Source organism: Herpailurus yagouaroundi, unplaced genomic scaffold, assembly GCF_014898765.1.
Source record: "Herpailurus yagouaroundi ecotype Mexico unplaced genomic scaffold, PumYag 139, whole genome shotgun sequence".
Taxonomy (NCBI): Eukaryota; Metazoa; Chordata; class Mammalia; order Carnivora; family Felidae; genus Herpailurus; species Herpailurus yagouaroundi.
Genome location: NW_024412394.1, coordinates 44,382,967 through 44,400,593, shown reverse-complemented (window position 1 = coordinate 44,400,593; position 17,627 = coordinate 44,382,967). Strand labels below are relative to the sequence as shown.

The window sequence follows — 17,627 nt, the reverse complement described above, 5'->3', positions numbered from 1 at the left end:
TCATTAACACATGGTTTTAAGGTTGTCATGGCCTCATTCAACCAGTTGATAAAGAAAAAAGATAATTTAGAACAATTCTTTTTAGCTGCCTTAACAGAGAAATATTACATCACTTCATATTCTACTGGTAATAACCAGCACATCTAGCAAATTGGGTCCAAGAGGGCTGGGAAATATGATCTGCTTGTGTGCTCAGAAAGAGAAGTAAATGAGTTTATTAGGCATCTAATTAGTCTCTACGAGAATCTGCCCTTTTAGTAGCCAAATATCCATTTTACTCACCTTCATACAAAGACCCACTATCCCCTCCCCAAAGCAAATAGCCCAAAGTCTCATACAGGACCCTGTCCATCTAAAAGGCCAGGATTTTCAGGTGGAGCATAGTCTTCTCCATCAGGTTTGAATGCAGCTGTTCAGTGTCTACTAATCTGTGAATTAAAAGCACAAGTTCTGTACTTGATCCAATATATGATGGCGAAACTGCAACAAATACTCCCATTCAGAAGGGAAATATATGAGGAAAATACAGCAATCAGTAATGCAACCTTGAAGTCCACTGGAAACGCCTTGTAAGGATATTTACACCCTTGGCCACAACTGAAGTCGGTTTTGCAGGGAGGCTGTGCCCATCTTGGAGGATGCATTCCTTTTTTAGTCCACCTCCTACCACCAGGTGGTTTTAGGTCTCCCAAACAAATCTCTGGCTTTTTGTTTTTTTTTTTAATGTATGGTTGTAGTTTCTTTATTATTATAGTTTGTTCAAAAAGTTTAGTGGGTGGTGAGGGGTGGGGCGCCTGGGTGGCTCAGTCGGTTAAGTGTCTGACTTTAGCTCAGGTCATGATCTCACAGTTTGAGTTAGAGCCCTGAATCGGGCTCTGTGCTGACAGCTTAGAACCTGGAGCCTACTTCAGATTCTGCCTCCCTCTCTGTACCCCTTCCCTGCTCATGTTCTCTCTCTCTCTCTCTCTCTCAAAAATAAACATTAAAAAAAAGTCTTAAAAAATAAATTTAGTAGAGCTTTCCAGTCAGTCCCTTGTGCCAGTAACTACACTTAATTTTCTAGACAGAGGCTTTAAATCTGCTTTAAGTCTTTGCTTTTTTTGCCCCCCTTTTTTTCCTGTCAATTCAGTCGCAGCTGTTTGGATATTATTGGGAACAATAACCTTAAGTGAAGATGACCCCTTTAATATGATCTTTGTCACAGGACTGAGTAACTCTTTTCAACTGAGAAGTCTCATGAAATCCTGCATTTTTCAATGCCAAATCTTACTCTTTTGAGTCTATGCTCTTTACAAAGTGAATCTATGAGGCCCTTAATTTCTCGGCTCTCTCCATTCCCTTTTATTTTTTCTTACAAACTGGCCCTTTTTAAATCTGAGCTCATGTCTTTCTTATAATATCTAGTCAAACGTAGCCAACAGTAGCTAGCGCTTAGAAATTCTCCTGCTATTTTTCTTAGTATCCCAGACTCAGTAGCTATGTGATCTGTCTTAGAAACTATTGTAGGTAACAGTTTGGCAAATGTTTTGTCAGTGTAAAACATGGGTTGCCACTTCTCCAGCTTTTAGCATAAGTTTCCTTGCCACCCCAAACCCAGCCACTAAGCCAATGACGCATATCTTAGGTTCTTGTCACCATAGCGCTCACGTTCTAAAGGCAAGAACTAGTAAGCGGCCCCAGCTAGATGCAGGATGGCAAGGAAACATAATTTAGTTAGTATGCAGGAAGAACAGGAAACAGTTTTGATAACTTCTAGCCAGATTCTGCTACCATGAAGAAGGAAAGAACTATTATATTTTCTGATGATTCCAACTACTTTAGACAATTCTCACAATTACTGAGAAACCGATCTATCTCATATGAAAATAGTAGCCTCTTAAACTTTATTTTATAAATGACATTATCTTATAAATTATAAAATTAAATGACCTAATAGACCATGATTATGTAGTTTGAAAATAACAATATCCCTATTTTTGGAGCCCCTATAATATACTGATACTTAACCACATTTAGAAAATGTCCTTAAGGGATATTTCCTCTATTTTAAAAATTGAATGGTCTGAAATGTTGCATTGTATTTAATTATTTTAAACCACAGAAATGATTTTTCTCTAAATACTAGTGATTTTCATGTTTTACTTAAAAATTTTTCCTATACTGTGATGAAATTTATGCTTTTTAATATTTATATTCTATTTCTCACTGACATAAATTATGATTACTTCTTTAGTTTCTTGTAAAAATGTGTAAAATCTTTTTCCTGCCTCAAATACATCTTGACTTTATAAGGTATTATGGATAAATGATATATTACACAAAGGTCATTTAGAGATTCATTTTTTATTTTTTCTTACACTAAAACCATCTCAGTCTTGTTTCGTTTGGCTTTCCTTTGAAGTAGGTCTCAGAGTTATCCATGTAATTCTTTATATTATACTGCATTAAAATTACATTATCTGAAATTTAAAACAGTTATATGACACTATGTGAGCATACTCTGTCAGCCAGAATTACAAATAATGTATTTAACATTCAGGACATAATTTGAATAGTTATAAATATCAAATGTATTTAATATTATGTATAAATAACATTATACATATTAAAATATAAATCTTATATTTTGTGTGTGTATATGTGATATATATAGTGTGTGTATATGTGTGTGTGTGTGTGTGTGTGTGTGTGTGTGTGTGTGTGTGTGTGTATAAAACTGGTATTTGAGGAGTCACCTAAGGTTCATGCTCTGTTTTGTTTTATAGCTATAAGAAACTGGCTGATAGTAAAGAAACTGAATTTCTTAGCCCTATACCCCTTAAGAGGAACCCAAATATTATATCTCAAGAACCACAAAATGTAAACCAACTTTTTGACAAAAATGAAGAGAATGTGGTTTTACAAAAGACAACAAATAAAGATAGAGAAAATAGCTGTCTAGGAGTAAATGCTACGGAAGAACATGTAGATAAAATGTACCTTGATATTTTGAGGAAAAAAATATCTGTTGGTCCTCCATTATTGCCTCCGGATGACAAAGTAAATAAAGTAAGTGTTTATAATCTAAGTTGATTAGACATATTGAGAAATGAAGTTATGTAAATACTATTGATAAGTAGGTACTTCTTAAGCTGGTGGGACTGATTACATACTAATCTCCACGTAGATCCTGGTTATTTGTGAGCAGTATTTATTACAACATCCTATAATCCCCAAATTGTAAAATACCACTATCTAGCATTCACTTTCTTTTGGAAGCCATTATTTACATTCTTCCTTTGTTTTTATTAGCATAGTCTAGAATTTGAGTAGCATAAGAAAATAAAGTTTATTCATCATTCTAATGCTTTTTATTTAATCTGTCCAGTAGTGTGTATTTTGCAAAAGTAGATAAGTTGTCATTTACAAAAATGCTATCAGCAGCTGTTGAGAAAGTTATATTTTACTGCTCCATTTTCTTCCGTTCTTGATCTATTCTGATTTATAGTTTCTTTGATCTTGGTATTGTAGTTTTATGGTTTTGAGTTATATGTTTACCATAAACCATCTGAAGTTTTTTGTGGAATAAGGCAGGGTATTAATAAATTTTTATCTTGAGAATTCTAGGGAAAAAAGATAAAATTTTATGTTATTTCAAAATATATTCCTCTCTGCTTTCCTCCATCTTAATTCTAGTAATTACACGTCTTGCTTTCTGGCAAGCTTATTTTGTTTTATTCTTTTGCTTTGTTTTACTCCTGACTTTGAAGATGTGCTTCAAAATATTACAATTCTGATGAGTGAGACTTTGAGAATTCTAATATGTAGTGGTTTGTCTTCTACAAACTATTATCTAGTAATCACTATGGTTTGCCATCTGTTAAATCTCCATTCACAGCTATAGTTGAAGTTAATTTATATATCCTAAAGAGTTTCTACTTGCATGCAGACTTTTAGATCTCAACTCAGTTCTGGCGAAGAAGGGGCTGTAACTGGTAAACATGAACCACACAAGAAGGCCAGAAGTGCACCTCCTGTACTTAAAAGAAAACCCCAGAGTGGATTATATGCATCAGTTAGGAGCTCAGGTTATGGCAAACCCAGTTCACCATTCAAGTCTTTTTCTACTCTTGAAAAGAAAACTTCAAAGGACATTATGAAAAGTAAAACTGTGAGACCCATTCCTACTTCAAATCAAGCTAGGAAAAAAGGTAATCATATGCTCTTTTCATATTATAGTTCTGTGCATATAGTGTATTATTTTATGGTCCTTGTTCTCTACGTTTCCTATTTATTTCTCTCCTGTGAACTTTTCTTCTTATAAAAAAAAATTAATATTCAGATAGTATATTCCATTCTGAAAGATTCATTAGATTTTGGCTTTCCAGAATGACACTTGTGAAGTATGGGAAATGAATAGACGATAGGAGAGTCAAACTTAACCTCATCTGGTTGACTTTGGAATATCCGTTGTTTACCAGAGAAGACCTACAAATTCAGAATGCAAATGGCAAGCTACAAATGAAGGTTGATATAGAGATTATTTGGATATTAGTTTCATATAGGCTGAGATAGGCAGGATGTTTTATATATCACATAATGCGTATTTTTATATATTGCAGTGCCTCTGTTAGTTATTTCCTAATGCAGTTCATTTACATTGACAGTAGGAAAGGGTAATTTTCAATTTAGAAGTCTATGCAGCTATTAAAAGAAACAGAAATGTTCATATCAAACCAACATTTCTGCTGCCTTTAAACTCCACTGAGGGGGGCACCTGGGTAGCCCAGTCGATTGAGCGTCTGACTTTGTCCCAGGTCATGATCTCACAGCTAGTGAGTTCGAGCCCCACATCAGACTCTGTGCTGACAGCTCAGAGCCTGGAGCCTGCTTTGGATTCTGTGTCTCCCTCTCTCTCTGCCCCAACCCACTCGCATTCTGTCTCTCTCAAAAATAAATAAACATTAAAAAAATAAATAAAGAAAAAAAACTCCAGTGAGGAAGGGGGAGCAGTGGAGCCAGAAGCATTTCATCCTTTCCTTTATGATTAAATGTAATAGGTGACCAGTTTCATCATTGTTATATGGTGATAGTTGTCATGAGGAGAATTGTACTCACTGGAAAATTCATTTCTAGCTTAAAATGTCTTTCTTTGCCTTTCCCTAAGACTATTAATTCCAGGACCACTTTGACTGTGTTTTAAATTCTTGAGGCATTAAATAGACTCTCTCCTGCCTTTGCATTTGTATGCCTTTGTATGTATTTGCTGCAGCAGCCTGTGCATCTCAGATGGAAAAGAAGGCCTGGGCTGATTTATGTGAGAGTAAAGGAGAAAACAGCAGCAGGAAGTAGTTATTCTGGACAGACAGGAATAGGATTCTGTAGGATTCATGCAAGCATCCTTTCCTCCTGTTCTTAACCTGTGGACCTCCCGTTCCTTTCCCTACAAGGTCTTTTGTATTCTCTTATTTTCCTGTGGAACACCAACTTGTGACGTTGTCATCTACTTGTCACTAATTAACCATTCATTGGAACTAGTGCTTAATATTAAAAAAATAAACACTTGGGACATTTTTCAAATTTTAGTATGATCAAGAGAAGAATGAAAATTTTTCATTGATGTTTAGGAGTATTCATGCTAATTTTGTTTTTAGTATTATTTATTCTATTATATTTATTTTAGATAAATTAATCCCCAATATTTTTGAAGGTTATTTTATCCAGATTCATTCATTTAACAAATGTTTTTGGAGCACCTGCTTTGGCCCAGGCACTATTAGGCCCTTGGGCTACCTCAGTGAGGGGCTACCTCACTTCCCCTCCCCCATCTTTGTGGAACTTTCATCTGATAAGGAGAGACATTTAACAGTAAGCATAATAAATAAGTAAATGATGTTACATGCTAAGGAAAAGTAAAAAGTAGAGGAAGTGTCAGTGGTGGAGTGCAGCAGGTCACAGCTTTAAATAGGATAGAGTAGGCCTCATTGAGAAAGAGCCACTGAACAAAGACTTGTAGGAGATAAGAGTATTGGCCATGTGGATACCTGGGGAATCATATTCCAGAAAGGTGAAATAACCATGCAGAAGTCTTAAAGTAGAAAAGAATATCTGGCATGTTTAAGGAACAGCATAGAAGCTTGTATCATGAGGGCAGAGTGAGTAAAGAGGGTAGCAGGAGATGAGATCAGAGAATCAAAAGTGCTGGAATGTATCAGTTTTTCTAGGGCATTTTAAAGACTTAGATTTTACGCTGAGTAAACAGGTGAGCCGCTGAAAAGCTTTGACATGGGAGTAACCTCATCTGACCTCTTTAGACAGATTTCTCTGGCAGTTGTGTTAAAGATCATATACATATAAATACATTCACATAGCATACGGGGCATGGGAAGAAGGACAGAAACCAGTGAGATGATGATTTTAGGAATCTAGGCTAGAAGTGATGGGGCTCAAACCAGAGTGGTGGCAGTGGAGGTAATGAGAAGTGGTTGAATAAGGATATATTTAGAAGGTAGAACCAAAGGGCCACCTTTGAATAAGGATATATTTAGAAGGTAGAACCAAAGGGCCACCTGGGTGGCTTAGTCGGTTAAGCGTCCGACTTCAGCTCAGGTCATGATCTCATGGCTCATGGGTTCGAGCCCCACATCGAGCTCTGTGCTGACAGCTCAGAGCCTGGAGTCTGCTTCAGATTCTGTGTCTCCCTCTCTCTCTGCTCCTCCTCCGCTCATGTTCTGTCTCTCAAAAATAAATAAACATTAAAAAAAAGTAAAAAAAAAAAAAAAAAAAAAAAAAAGAAGATAGAACCAAAAATCTAAAAGATTGGTTTGGGGTTGTGAAAGAGGATTTCTGAATGATGCCAAAATTTTTGGCTTGAGTAGCTGGAAAAATAGAGTCACTGTCCAGCTGGGATGGAGAAGGCTTTGGTAGAGTAGATTTGGGGGTGGAAGGAAGATCAAGAGTATAGTTGATGAGGTGATAATTTTGAAATGATCGTTCTATATGCAAGTGGAGACAACAAGGAGCCAATTAGATTGAAAAGTCTAGACTATAAGAGGGAGGTGTGGACAGCAGATATGACTTGGGAGTTATTATTAAAACTAATATAGGTAGTTTTTAAAACATGAGACTGACAAAGATTATCAAGAGAGTGAGCATAGCTAGAGAAAAAAGCAAACCAAGGCCTAAGGAGTAACCTACAAAGAGAATAGAGTGAGATTGGAGGAAAACAATATGTGGGATCCTGAAAGCTAACTGAAGAAAGGAGAATTTATTTATCTATCAGTTGCTGCTGAGAGATAAAGGAAAGTAGAAACTGGGCACTGACCCTTGGGTTTAGCAAGGAGGAGGTCATCAGTAAACTGGACAGTTTCCATGGATATGTGGCTGTAAAATGCAAGTTGAATGAGAATAGGAAGGATTAGGAGAAATGGAATTGGGTACTTAATTTATAGACCACCCTGGAGCACAGCGTGTAGCTGGCATGGGAGGTGGAGTCAAGAAAAGCTTTTTGTTGTGCTTTTTTTTTAAGTGGCTGAAATAATAGTATGTCTAATAGTATGTTTATGCTTTTTGGAAAGATTGAGTAATTTATGGTATAGGGGAAGAATTGCTACAATAATGTCCTTGAGTAGAGGAGCTATAAGCAAATCTACTGTTCAGTGGAAGGGTTGGCTCTAGATAGAGGCATGGACAGTTTATCTGTGGAAACAGATGGGAAGAGAGAAATGTAGGTACAGATACTGGTGGGTAGGTAGAAATGGTGAAAGAATATGGATGATTTCTTCTGATTGCTTCCATTTTCTCTAAGAAATAAAACATAATATCATTAGCTGGCATTGAGGATGGGGTAGGAGTGTTGGAGGAGAGAAGAGAAGATGGGAAATAGCCATCCTGAAGGACTACAGTGCCAGCAGCAGAGTTCTCTTGTAGTTAGTGATTATGCATTTAAGTTGAATCAGGCAGCATGTTTGTGTGTGTGAGTGTGCGTGTCCACATTTTGCTGCGTGACTACAGGTGTTGGATAATTGTATAGTTGGATTTATCAAGAAGAGTGGTTTCTGCCAAATGAGTGCAGTGTATGGAGAGAGGAGTAAGAAGGGAGCTTAATGGTGTATGTGGAATTCAGGTTGAGTAAGGAAGGAAGAAAGGAAATCGAGGGGTGTAGTACAGTATGAAACAGGTAGGATCAACTGACTGTGAGTCCTTGAGTAGAGGAGCTGTCATGGAATCTAGTAATTGGTCAAGGGATTGTTGGAATCCAGGTACCAGAGGGCATGAAGTGGAAGATAGGAGTGATAGTAAATGCCTAACACTGAGATCAGGAGTGATTATGTTACTGGTAATAGAAAAGGTCTAGACTGTACCAATGGAAGCAAATAGCTGAGGTGGAGAAGTGGAGTATAATGACCCAAAAGCCAGGGTTTGAAAGGATCACCTATGAGTGTATTGAAATTACCAAGAATGGGGGTGCCTGGGTGGCTCAGTTGGTTGAGCGTCCGACTTCGGCTCAGGTCATGATCTCACGGTTTGTGAGTTTGAGCCCCGTGTCGGGCTCTGTGCTGACAGCTCGGAGCCTGAAGCCTGCTGAGGATTCTGTGTCTCCCTCTCTCTCTGCGCATCCCTTACTAGGACTCTGTCTGTCTCTAAAATATAGAAATAAAAAAAATAAAAAGTTTAAAAAAAATTAAAAAAAATTACTAAGAATGAAGACAGAAGTAATGTCACAGTTGATGGAAAAGAAATGAGGGGCATGCTTTAGAGGTTGATAGATGAAGACAACAATATTTTTATGAGTATTTTTTCCTGTTTTAAAATTTTATAGTCTTTGTGACTATCAAAATAGAAGTAAAACACTAAAATTTATATTAAAGTACAATGATAAACCATGACTGTCCATTTTTAAACTGTTTTTCATTAGACCATTAAGTGTAATATCTTTTTTATCTCTTTTTCTTGTAAAATTCCCTCAGAGAAATTTTACTTTTATTCAGAAGAATTTTAATTCTTTTGGATGGTTGTTACTTGTCACAGGTTGGGCTTTCCAACAAGCAGACTCTGAGATAGATATTAGTGTACAGAAAATGCATTTTCTGACTGAGCTTAGAATCAATATTGATTAAGATGAAAAATAAGCCAGCTGCTGGGGCTTACTCAGAATTTCTCTTTTTCACGTAAAATGAAGTCAGGGATAGGCCGTTCAGAGCTAGGGCCACTGTGCAAGGAACAGATCCCTTTTCTTTCCTGCTGCAGAATACTTTATATGTGACTTTTGTCTTCATTGTCATAAGATGGCTATTCAGCCTCCATGCCCTGTCAGGAGGAAAGGTGAAAGGTAAAAGGTTCATGCCAGTTAAATCAACTTCTTTTTTTTTCTTTTTTTTTTTTTTTTTCAATTAACTTCTTAATCAGGAAAATAGTGTCTTTTCTGAAAGCCCCAGGTAAGGAACTTTTGGTTTCATCTTATTAGCCTGAATTTTGATCTTGTGGTCACCCCCAGTTACTTGGAGTCCAGGGAGATGAGTATTTTCAACTGGCTACATTGCTGCTTGGGCAAAATTAATAAGGAAGTTTCTAATTAATAGGGAGGAAGAGGAGATTGGCAATTAGCAGTGCCTGCTATGTGGTTGTTATCCTTTTTATTTTAAATTAATTTTCTTTGGCTGTTAATCTATGTTTTTATTTTTAGACTAATAAGTTTCTTGTTACAAAAAGAATAGTTGCTCATTTTTTAAATTCAAAAATACATAAAAGTAAAGCAATTGCTTAACAAGAAACAACTAGTGTCACACTGGGTTAGCATCATTTCATGCTTCTCATGTGTATACATGTGAAGCATCATTTCATGCTTCTCATGTGTATATCTGTATCATGTATACAGATAGAAGGAAGTGTAGATGGGTGGATGGAAGGAGAGAGGCAGACATAGCTAAATGGACAAAACATTTTATAAGAACAGGATCACTCTTCATAAGTTCTTTTTAAATAAAATATTAAATTTAGTTTTTCTTAAATCTGTAAGAAGAAAATGAAACTTCATCCTAGGAAATAGATCTCAAAAGATCCCTTTAAGAAAATAAATTTTGAAAACTACTCAAATGTTGCCAAAATCATGCTGTTTTTAACTACATTTTCAATTTTATGCATTATCAGTTTCCCCTTCTATGAAATGTAAGATAGTAAAACTCTTACATCTCCCACTCACATGCCTTTTACTCATTTTTGTTGATTTCATTTTTACTTGTCCAAAATGTATTTAGTCTCTCCTGCAACCCCCTCAGCTTTGGAATTTAGATCTTGGTTCTGGTTATTAAAGAGATGGAATGCTTTTCACAGGTCCCTTAGCCATAACTTCTTCATTCTGGAATTATGATTGGTTTCTTATTTGACTAAATTTTCTTAATCCATTGTTTTTTTCAAGAAAGGTTCATAAAGTCCAAATTCTGCAGCGTTTTCACATTTGAATTTTATATCCAGGCAGATTTTCTCTCATATGTGAAGAAAAAATATACTGTGTACCATTACTGAAAATAATAACTTAGAGAAATCATAATTAAGAACTCAGGAAGAGAGAATTCTGGTATAAAAGCACTGGCTGACTACAACTTGACTGAGAACCACCTGGCACTCTTAGCTGCCACTTCCTAGGGAGAATGACAGTCCTAGCAGATCACTCCCCATTCATTGGCCACGTTAATGGACCTCCAGTGACCTGGAAAGATGAATGCCAGCTTTCACAATGACTCAGTTTCTTTGGGAACACTTTAGGAAATTTCTCCAAAAAAACCTTTTACATCAGATAGTCCAATTAAATATGACTAGTGCTCTGTAAGGAAAACCTCTGCATGCCTGGAAAAAAGATGAGAAAGAAATCTTTGGGTGAGGTGCTATTGGTGACTTGTTTCTTCTTTTGACTCTTCTATATTTTCCAAATCTTCAATAACCATGTATTTCGCTTTTAATGAAAATGTAAACTTTACACTTAAAAAGTTAGCACCTTGAAGAAATTATATTTGAAAATACAAATTTCAAATTCTTCATTTACCTCTAAGATAAATAAATGTTTACTGACTCTTGAGCTCAGAACCTGTAGTATTTGAATATGGGCCTCAAGATCTCTTCCAGGTATTTGTCATAAATGTTTTTATTATTATTATTAATTGAATAACTTATTGGCCTTAGGATTATTCATACTGTTTGGGGATTTATGAAGTACCTTAAAATAGCTGAAAATTTGACTAGAATATACATTTATCACATTTTTTTCTAATGTAATATATATTATCAGGGTTTTATTTTTATTTTTATTTTTTAAAAAATTTTTTTTCAACATTTATTTATTTTTGGGACAGAGAGAGGCAGAGCATGAACGGGGGAGGAGCAGAGAGAGAGGGAGACACAGAATCGGAAACAGGCTCCAGGCTCTGAGCCATCAGCCCAGAGCCTGATGCGGGGCTCGAACTCACGGACCGCGAGATCGTGACCTGGCTGAAGTCGGACGCTTACCCGACTGCGCCACCCAGGCGCCCCTATTATCAGGGTTTTATAGCAGTATAATAATTTTATTTTTTAATCAAATTTAGACTAGCTGTTATAAAGTTGCCATGCAATTTATATTATTCCATTGATCCTATATCTTGATACACACTATTTATGAAAAGTGTGCTTTGAGAGCACACTTAATCTGAACTAAAATGCTTTATAACGTTATCAGCTGCTGTTTGATTTGTCATTTAGATATTATTATTGCTGTGAATATTTAAAAGGATAGTTTATTTAAAATTAGTAAGGCCTGAAATTATCCCTGTCCACATTCTTCTCACATATTTTAGCTCCATTTATCATTTGACGTGAATCTTGGGTCAGTTAGCCTTCTCTGTCAAATTGAGTGAAATGTTGATTATGGGCATCCGTGAGCACGTAGTGAAACAGCTGTGTTCTAGTGTTATACCTCAGCCTATTTTGAGATCCTCATTTATGTTAGTGTTCCCATTGTATTAGTATTTGTTGTTACATAATTGCTGAATAAACATTCAACTTTGTTTGCATTTGTGGTGCTTTTGTCTATTGTTTACAATATTCAGAAATCTTATCTGAAACAAAAGTCATCAAGCCTGCAGCTCTGGGTAAACCAGCTCCCAAAATTGAAAATTGCCTGGCCACCCCTAAGAAGGCTGAAGATTCTACAGAAACCGATTACGGTGTTCAGTTTCAGAATGTAGGTATTGAATTTCAAAATCACATTCATAATTTTTTTCTGTTCTGTAATATTAAAACTCAAGTATAAGTAATATGTGAAATTTCTTTTGCATCAAGTGTGATGTTCTAATCTTACTGAACATTTATTGATTTCCTTATATAGTAGAACATTGTTAACCATGTCATTTTTATTCATTGTGGGTTTTTTTTCCCAACCACCTATGTTCAAATCTACTATGTAAATATACTATAATGAAGTGATGCTTCTCCTTAAAAGGATTCTTCAGGATACTGTGGTGGGAACAAGGAGACAGAGTTACTTATGTTTAAAAGAGTTCAGGAAGCAGAGGAAAAATGGAGGGGTGCACAAGCCCTAATTGAGCAAATTAAAGTTACATTCTCAGAAAAAGAGAGAGAGCTGGAAAATAAGATGGAAGAACTAAGGAGACAACAGGAAAAGGAACTCTTCAGACTAAATCAAGATAATTATATTCTTCAAGCCAAGGTACTAGACACATTGTCCTATTTCTCCTTTCATTGATTAAAAAAAAAAAAAAAAAACTTTTACTCCCTGCAAAATGCATTGTCATCCTTTGTTCCTGTGGCTGTTTGACTTGCTGTATTTGCTGTGTGAAATATGAACAGGGTTCTGAAGACTGCCTCCTCACAGCAGAGCCTAAATCAAACCCAATGGAGGAAAAAAATCAAAATTTAAATTGGCCCATTTTGATAATTTTCTTCTGTTAGCAGTCCGTTCTGAGAACAAATCCCTTAGTTCACTCTGATCTTCAAAGAAGATGGTTTCAGAAAGAACTGCTATGGAAGGGCCTACATTCAGAGAATGACACTGTAGCATTCCTGAGTTACTTTCATCACCAGAACCATCAGCATAAAACATCGCTAATGATTTAACTGTAGTTAGTGTTATTCCATTGTGGTTATGGGACAGTTTTATATATATATATGCACCTTGAGTTTTCTGTTATTCTTCCTTATTTCTCATTTCATCATTTCCTTACTTAAATAAAACGTCTGTTTTCTCAAAGTTGAGTAGCTTTGAAGAAACAAACAAAAAGCAAAGATGGTTACATTTTGGAGAAACAGCTGATCCTGTCACTGAAGAAAACCTGAAGCAAATTCAAAAAGAAATACAAGAACAAGAGACACTTCTTCAAGGATATCAACGAGTATGGTGATTCTTCAGCACTTTGTGAATTTGTTCTTGAGATCCTTTAATTGTAAAAATAAGGCATCTTAAAAAATGTGCTCCTGTAGCAGGTAATAGGAATTCTGGAAAATATGAGGAAATAGTAATTTGACTAGTCTGAACATTTTTAATGGGTGTAATTAAAGTGGTTAAGAGCATGGGTTCTGGATTCAAAGAATCCTGTGTTAGTCTTTGCCCCACCACCTGCTGTGCTGCCTTGGGCAAATCACTTCACCTCTCTAAGCCGGTTTCCTCATCCTTGAAATGAGATGGTAATAATAATAGCTGCCTCATGATGGTTGTGAAATTAAAATAAGAAAGTGTAAACCAACCTGTTAGTACCTGGCACATTAGGTACTAACCAGTTAGTGAATGTCACCTGTTACTATTTTTAATAGCCATATTCCTTAGAAACTGCCCTGTTTTTCCTTAGTTTTGTGTAATGCTTTTCACTGGATTGTATTGACTAGTTTTGGTATTCTATTCAAAAATACAAATCTGAAATTAATTGCCGGTGTGCCAAGAATGAAAAAATTTGAATTAAATGAGAGAAAATCTGTGTGTCCTACAGAGTGCAGATACTTGCCATATGTGATGGAATCTTGGTGATGTTGACTAAGCCAGTCAGCCAGGACAGGTTTAGTGATCTCCAGCATAAAACTTCATCTTAGTTTCCTCCTTTTCCCCTTACTTTCCTCCCCTTCTCTTTCTCTTTCATTACCTTTTTCTCTTTTGACCTTTAAGCATCAAGGCTGTCAATAACAAGCATTGTCATCAGAGGACATCCAGAGAAAGCATTGTCACAACTTTTCCTATAAATGAATACTGGTTTCAGAGGACACACTGCCCTAGAGTTAGAACCTTCCAAATCCTTCACCTGCCATTCTGATCTTGCTGTGTAGAGCACACATTTTTAAGGAGGATTTCACAGACCCAGAAGGATGCCAACTAGCTTCTCCCACAAAGATAACACAAAACTTTGTATCTATGTACATTAAATTGCAGGTATTCAGGCACAGACCATCTACCAGGCACCAGGCCAGACATGGTGAGAGAGTCCGTGGTTTTTATTAGATCCTCAAAGGTCATTGGTTTTCATAGGATTCTTAATTTTAAAAAGGGTTAATAAGCCACAGCACCTAAGCACAGATTGGTACTTTCTCCTTCTGATCTCACTGTTTGAGTCACTCTTTAGTCCAAGGCTGGTGGAGAACTGGGCCTAGTCTCTGCTCAGCCTTGTCCTTACACTTTTGGAAACACCTGGTGTCTAACTTCGTGCTCACAGAAAGTTCCAAAAACAAGCATGGAAGCCTGTCATAGCTAACTATATCCAATTACTTCACTGCAGGGAGCCAGGTTAGAAACAGAAAAAAGAGAATGCAAACAGTCCCAGTGGGCCTTTCTGACCCTGTTCCTCACAGTTGGGATGTAGTTATTCCTATAGCCACTCCCCCACTTCTGTGAAATACAGTGCCTTACACTGACTTTAGGATCTCTTGCTTTGAGAGTTTTTGCACCTTTTTTTTTCTTTTTTTCAAGTAAGCATTTTGGAAAGAATTGTTTTCAGATTAACAGGTTTTCTTCTGAGATAAAGAGTTTAATAAAAGATTTTGCTTACTCAAAAACTGAAAAAATTTAAAAGACTTTAAGAATGCTTAAAGGATGTATCTGTTGTGAGCATATATATTTGCTGTATAAGTACTGATGACTTTTAACTAAAATGTAATTTTCTGTTTATGAAAAGGAAAATGAACGTTTATATAGTCAAGTGAAAGATCTGCAAGAACAAAATAAGAAAAATGAGGAGCGAATGTTCAAGGAAAACCAGAGTTTATTCAGCGAGTTAGCTTCCTTAAAGTGAGTCTTTTCTGAATTCTTAAAATCAAATATACTTAGGCTATTTCTAAGCATTTTATTGTTATATTAATAATACATTTTATTTTTACTTAGAACTGAAAAAAATTTTACATTGATTTATAGTTCATAACTTTTATAGGTTTAATATTCAATGTATTTTTCCAAAGTACAAAGTTTAGTATTTTCAGCATACTCATATTTAAGTTTTATATCAATTTTAGGAAATTGAGTATATAGTATTCATCTTGATCAGTCATTAAGCCTGAGGTGCTTAACCATCTCCTAAAGAACCATGTGATAAATAATCCAAAAAATATGATACAATGTCACTTAATGCTTTAGGTTAGGTCCTATAGAAGTAGAGCCTGAGGTAGGGATCCTTATGGAGGTGATTTCCTGGAGGATAACTGTCAGGAGAAGGGGAACAAGAGAAGCAAGATGTGAGGATGAGGGGAGGGAAGGTAAGTAAGAACGTGGTCTTAGCCAGAGACTGGCCTCATTCTGTTCTCCCCAGAAGGCTCAGGAGAACAGATTGTACCACAGAGTTGGCCCCACTTGAGGCAAGAGGAGCAGGCTTTCATACCCCCAAATTAGTCATCACTGGAGGAGGTATGCTCCGGGAAGGGGGTAGGGGATATCCTCCAGGCCAGCGGGCAGAGGCTGCTATTGAGAAGGAGAACTAGTGAGTTATTAACCAACATTCAGCATGGCAGGCTGATGGAGCACCAGCACCTACTAAGAATCATATTTCAGACTATAAGATCTTTTGGATATTACTACATTCAGCTTTAACATATTAAGTGAAAAGGCTGAACTCACAAACATGGGCAAATTAGGGTACTGTCTTCTTTTAGGAAATGACTAATGGTTTTGTGTCACTTCATATAAACACCTAATTACTCAGAAAGGACTGCTATTAGAAGAAACTTCTTAGGCCATGAATGTATGACCCGAAGCCAGGTGTGATAAAATGCACAGTTCTGATATATGAAAGCATTATATCTGATTTCTTTCCAAATGCTTCAGTAAAAGTATTTTAAAATGCCACTTCTACTGCCTGGCTTTTAAAAGAGATCTATTCCCCGATCCCAAATTGAAATTTTAAATGAATTTTCACAATGAAATACATGGTGTCTTCACTGCATTAGGGTTATATGATCTTATATAGATTCCTAAATTCCTTGTATAATATTTCTGGAAAAACAAAAATTTATTCTAACTTTAGATAATAGACTATTTGGTTTTGTCAGTCTCCATGTGTATGATTTGTGTTTCTTAGAAAGGAGTCTAGAATGATGTGGCAAGGAGGGCACATTACCAGAGGAAAAATGCAGCACATCTTTCTGGGACATAGGGTTTTTTGCCTCTGAGAATTAGGAGAAAATATTTTTCATTTTATAAATAAAGCAAGGTGTTGGGGTTTCAATTCTTTTAAATTAATCAGACATCTCAAAGTATATTAACATTTTAATACTTTAAACTTTAGAGTAAATAAACTTTTTCTCTTCAGTGGCTCAGATAGTTCCAATGTCCATCAGGTTTTTTTAAATTTTAAGAATTGTATATTTTTCATTGAAAGGAGTACTTTGTTAAAAAAAATTTTTTTTTATTTTCAAACTAAATCAGAGAACAGATGCACAAAAGTCGTTTCCTATCTGAAATAGTTGAAGATTCAGAACCCACCAAAACCCAGAATTTTACAGATCTGTTAGCAGAGCTACGGATGGCACAGGTAAATTTCATAAGGATTTTACCTACTAGATTATTATAAAAATTTCCATATGTTAAGAAAGTCTGTTTTTTAAATTTATGAATAGATAAAATTTATTTATAAATTTCATGCCATTTAAAAATTAAGGCATACCTAAAATTAGCATTTATTATACATGTGACCTTCATATAGAAAAAATGACACAATACTGGTTTTAGATAGCATCCTCTTTATAACCCAGCTTCTCATCTAGCATTCATCACATGGAGCCGTATTGGAGGCATAACCTTACTTAGGGCATGTACACTTTATTTCAAACAAACAAATTCCTTATTGGAAATGTACAGCTAAAATAGGAAAATAATTTAAAGATGATTATTCACCTTAAAATGTTAGTTGGCTTTTTACCCTTCTTCAATGGACTGTGCATTTATGGAAGGCTGAGACTATCTACAAATGTTTGCATCTCACGTACCTAATGCAGATGCAAAATGAAACAGCTGCTTTGTAACGTTTTTTCTTATTTTTATTTAATTGTATTATAAAGGATATAGCTTACAATTTTCTTTTTTTAGGTTTTATTTTATTTATTTTTTATATATAATTCATTGTCAAGTTAGCTAATATACAGTGTATACGGTGTACTCATGGGTTCGGGATTAGATTCCTGTAATTCAT

The 17,627-nt window shown here is 35.7% G+C and overlaps 1 protein-coding gene across 5 annotated transcripts in view; it reads left to right on the top strand.

Annotated features, from left to right (window-relative positions):
* The window catches only part of CEP162 (centrosomal protein 162), a 124,704-nt gene that overhangs the window by 52,825 nt on the left and 54,252 nt on the right, over positions 1–17,627 (top strand). For all 5 annotated transcript variants that reach the window (XM_040474084.1, XM_040474085.1, XM_040474083.1 and 2 more), the window contains 7 exons: positions 2,766–3,048; positions 3,929–4,190; positions 12,060–12,193; positions 12,452–12,679; positions 13,221–13,361; positions 15,126–15,238; positions 16,865–16,970. In XM_040474084.1, coding sequence (XP_040330018.1) covers positions 2,766–3,048; positions 3,929–4,190; positions 12,060–12,193; positions 12,452–12,679; positions 13,221–13,361; positions 15,126–15,238; positions 16,865–16,970 — 1,267 coding nt within the window. The remainder of the gene's footprint in view (positions 1–2,765; positions 3,049–3,928; positions 4,191–12,059; positions 12,194–12,451; positions 12,680–13,220; positions 13,362–15,125; positions 15,239–16,864; positions 16,971–17,627) is intronic.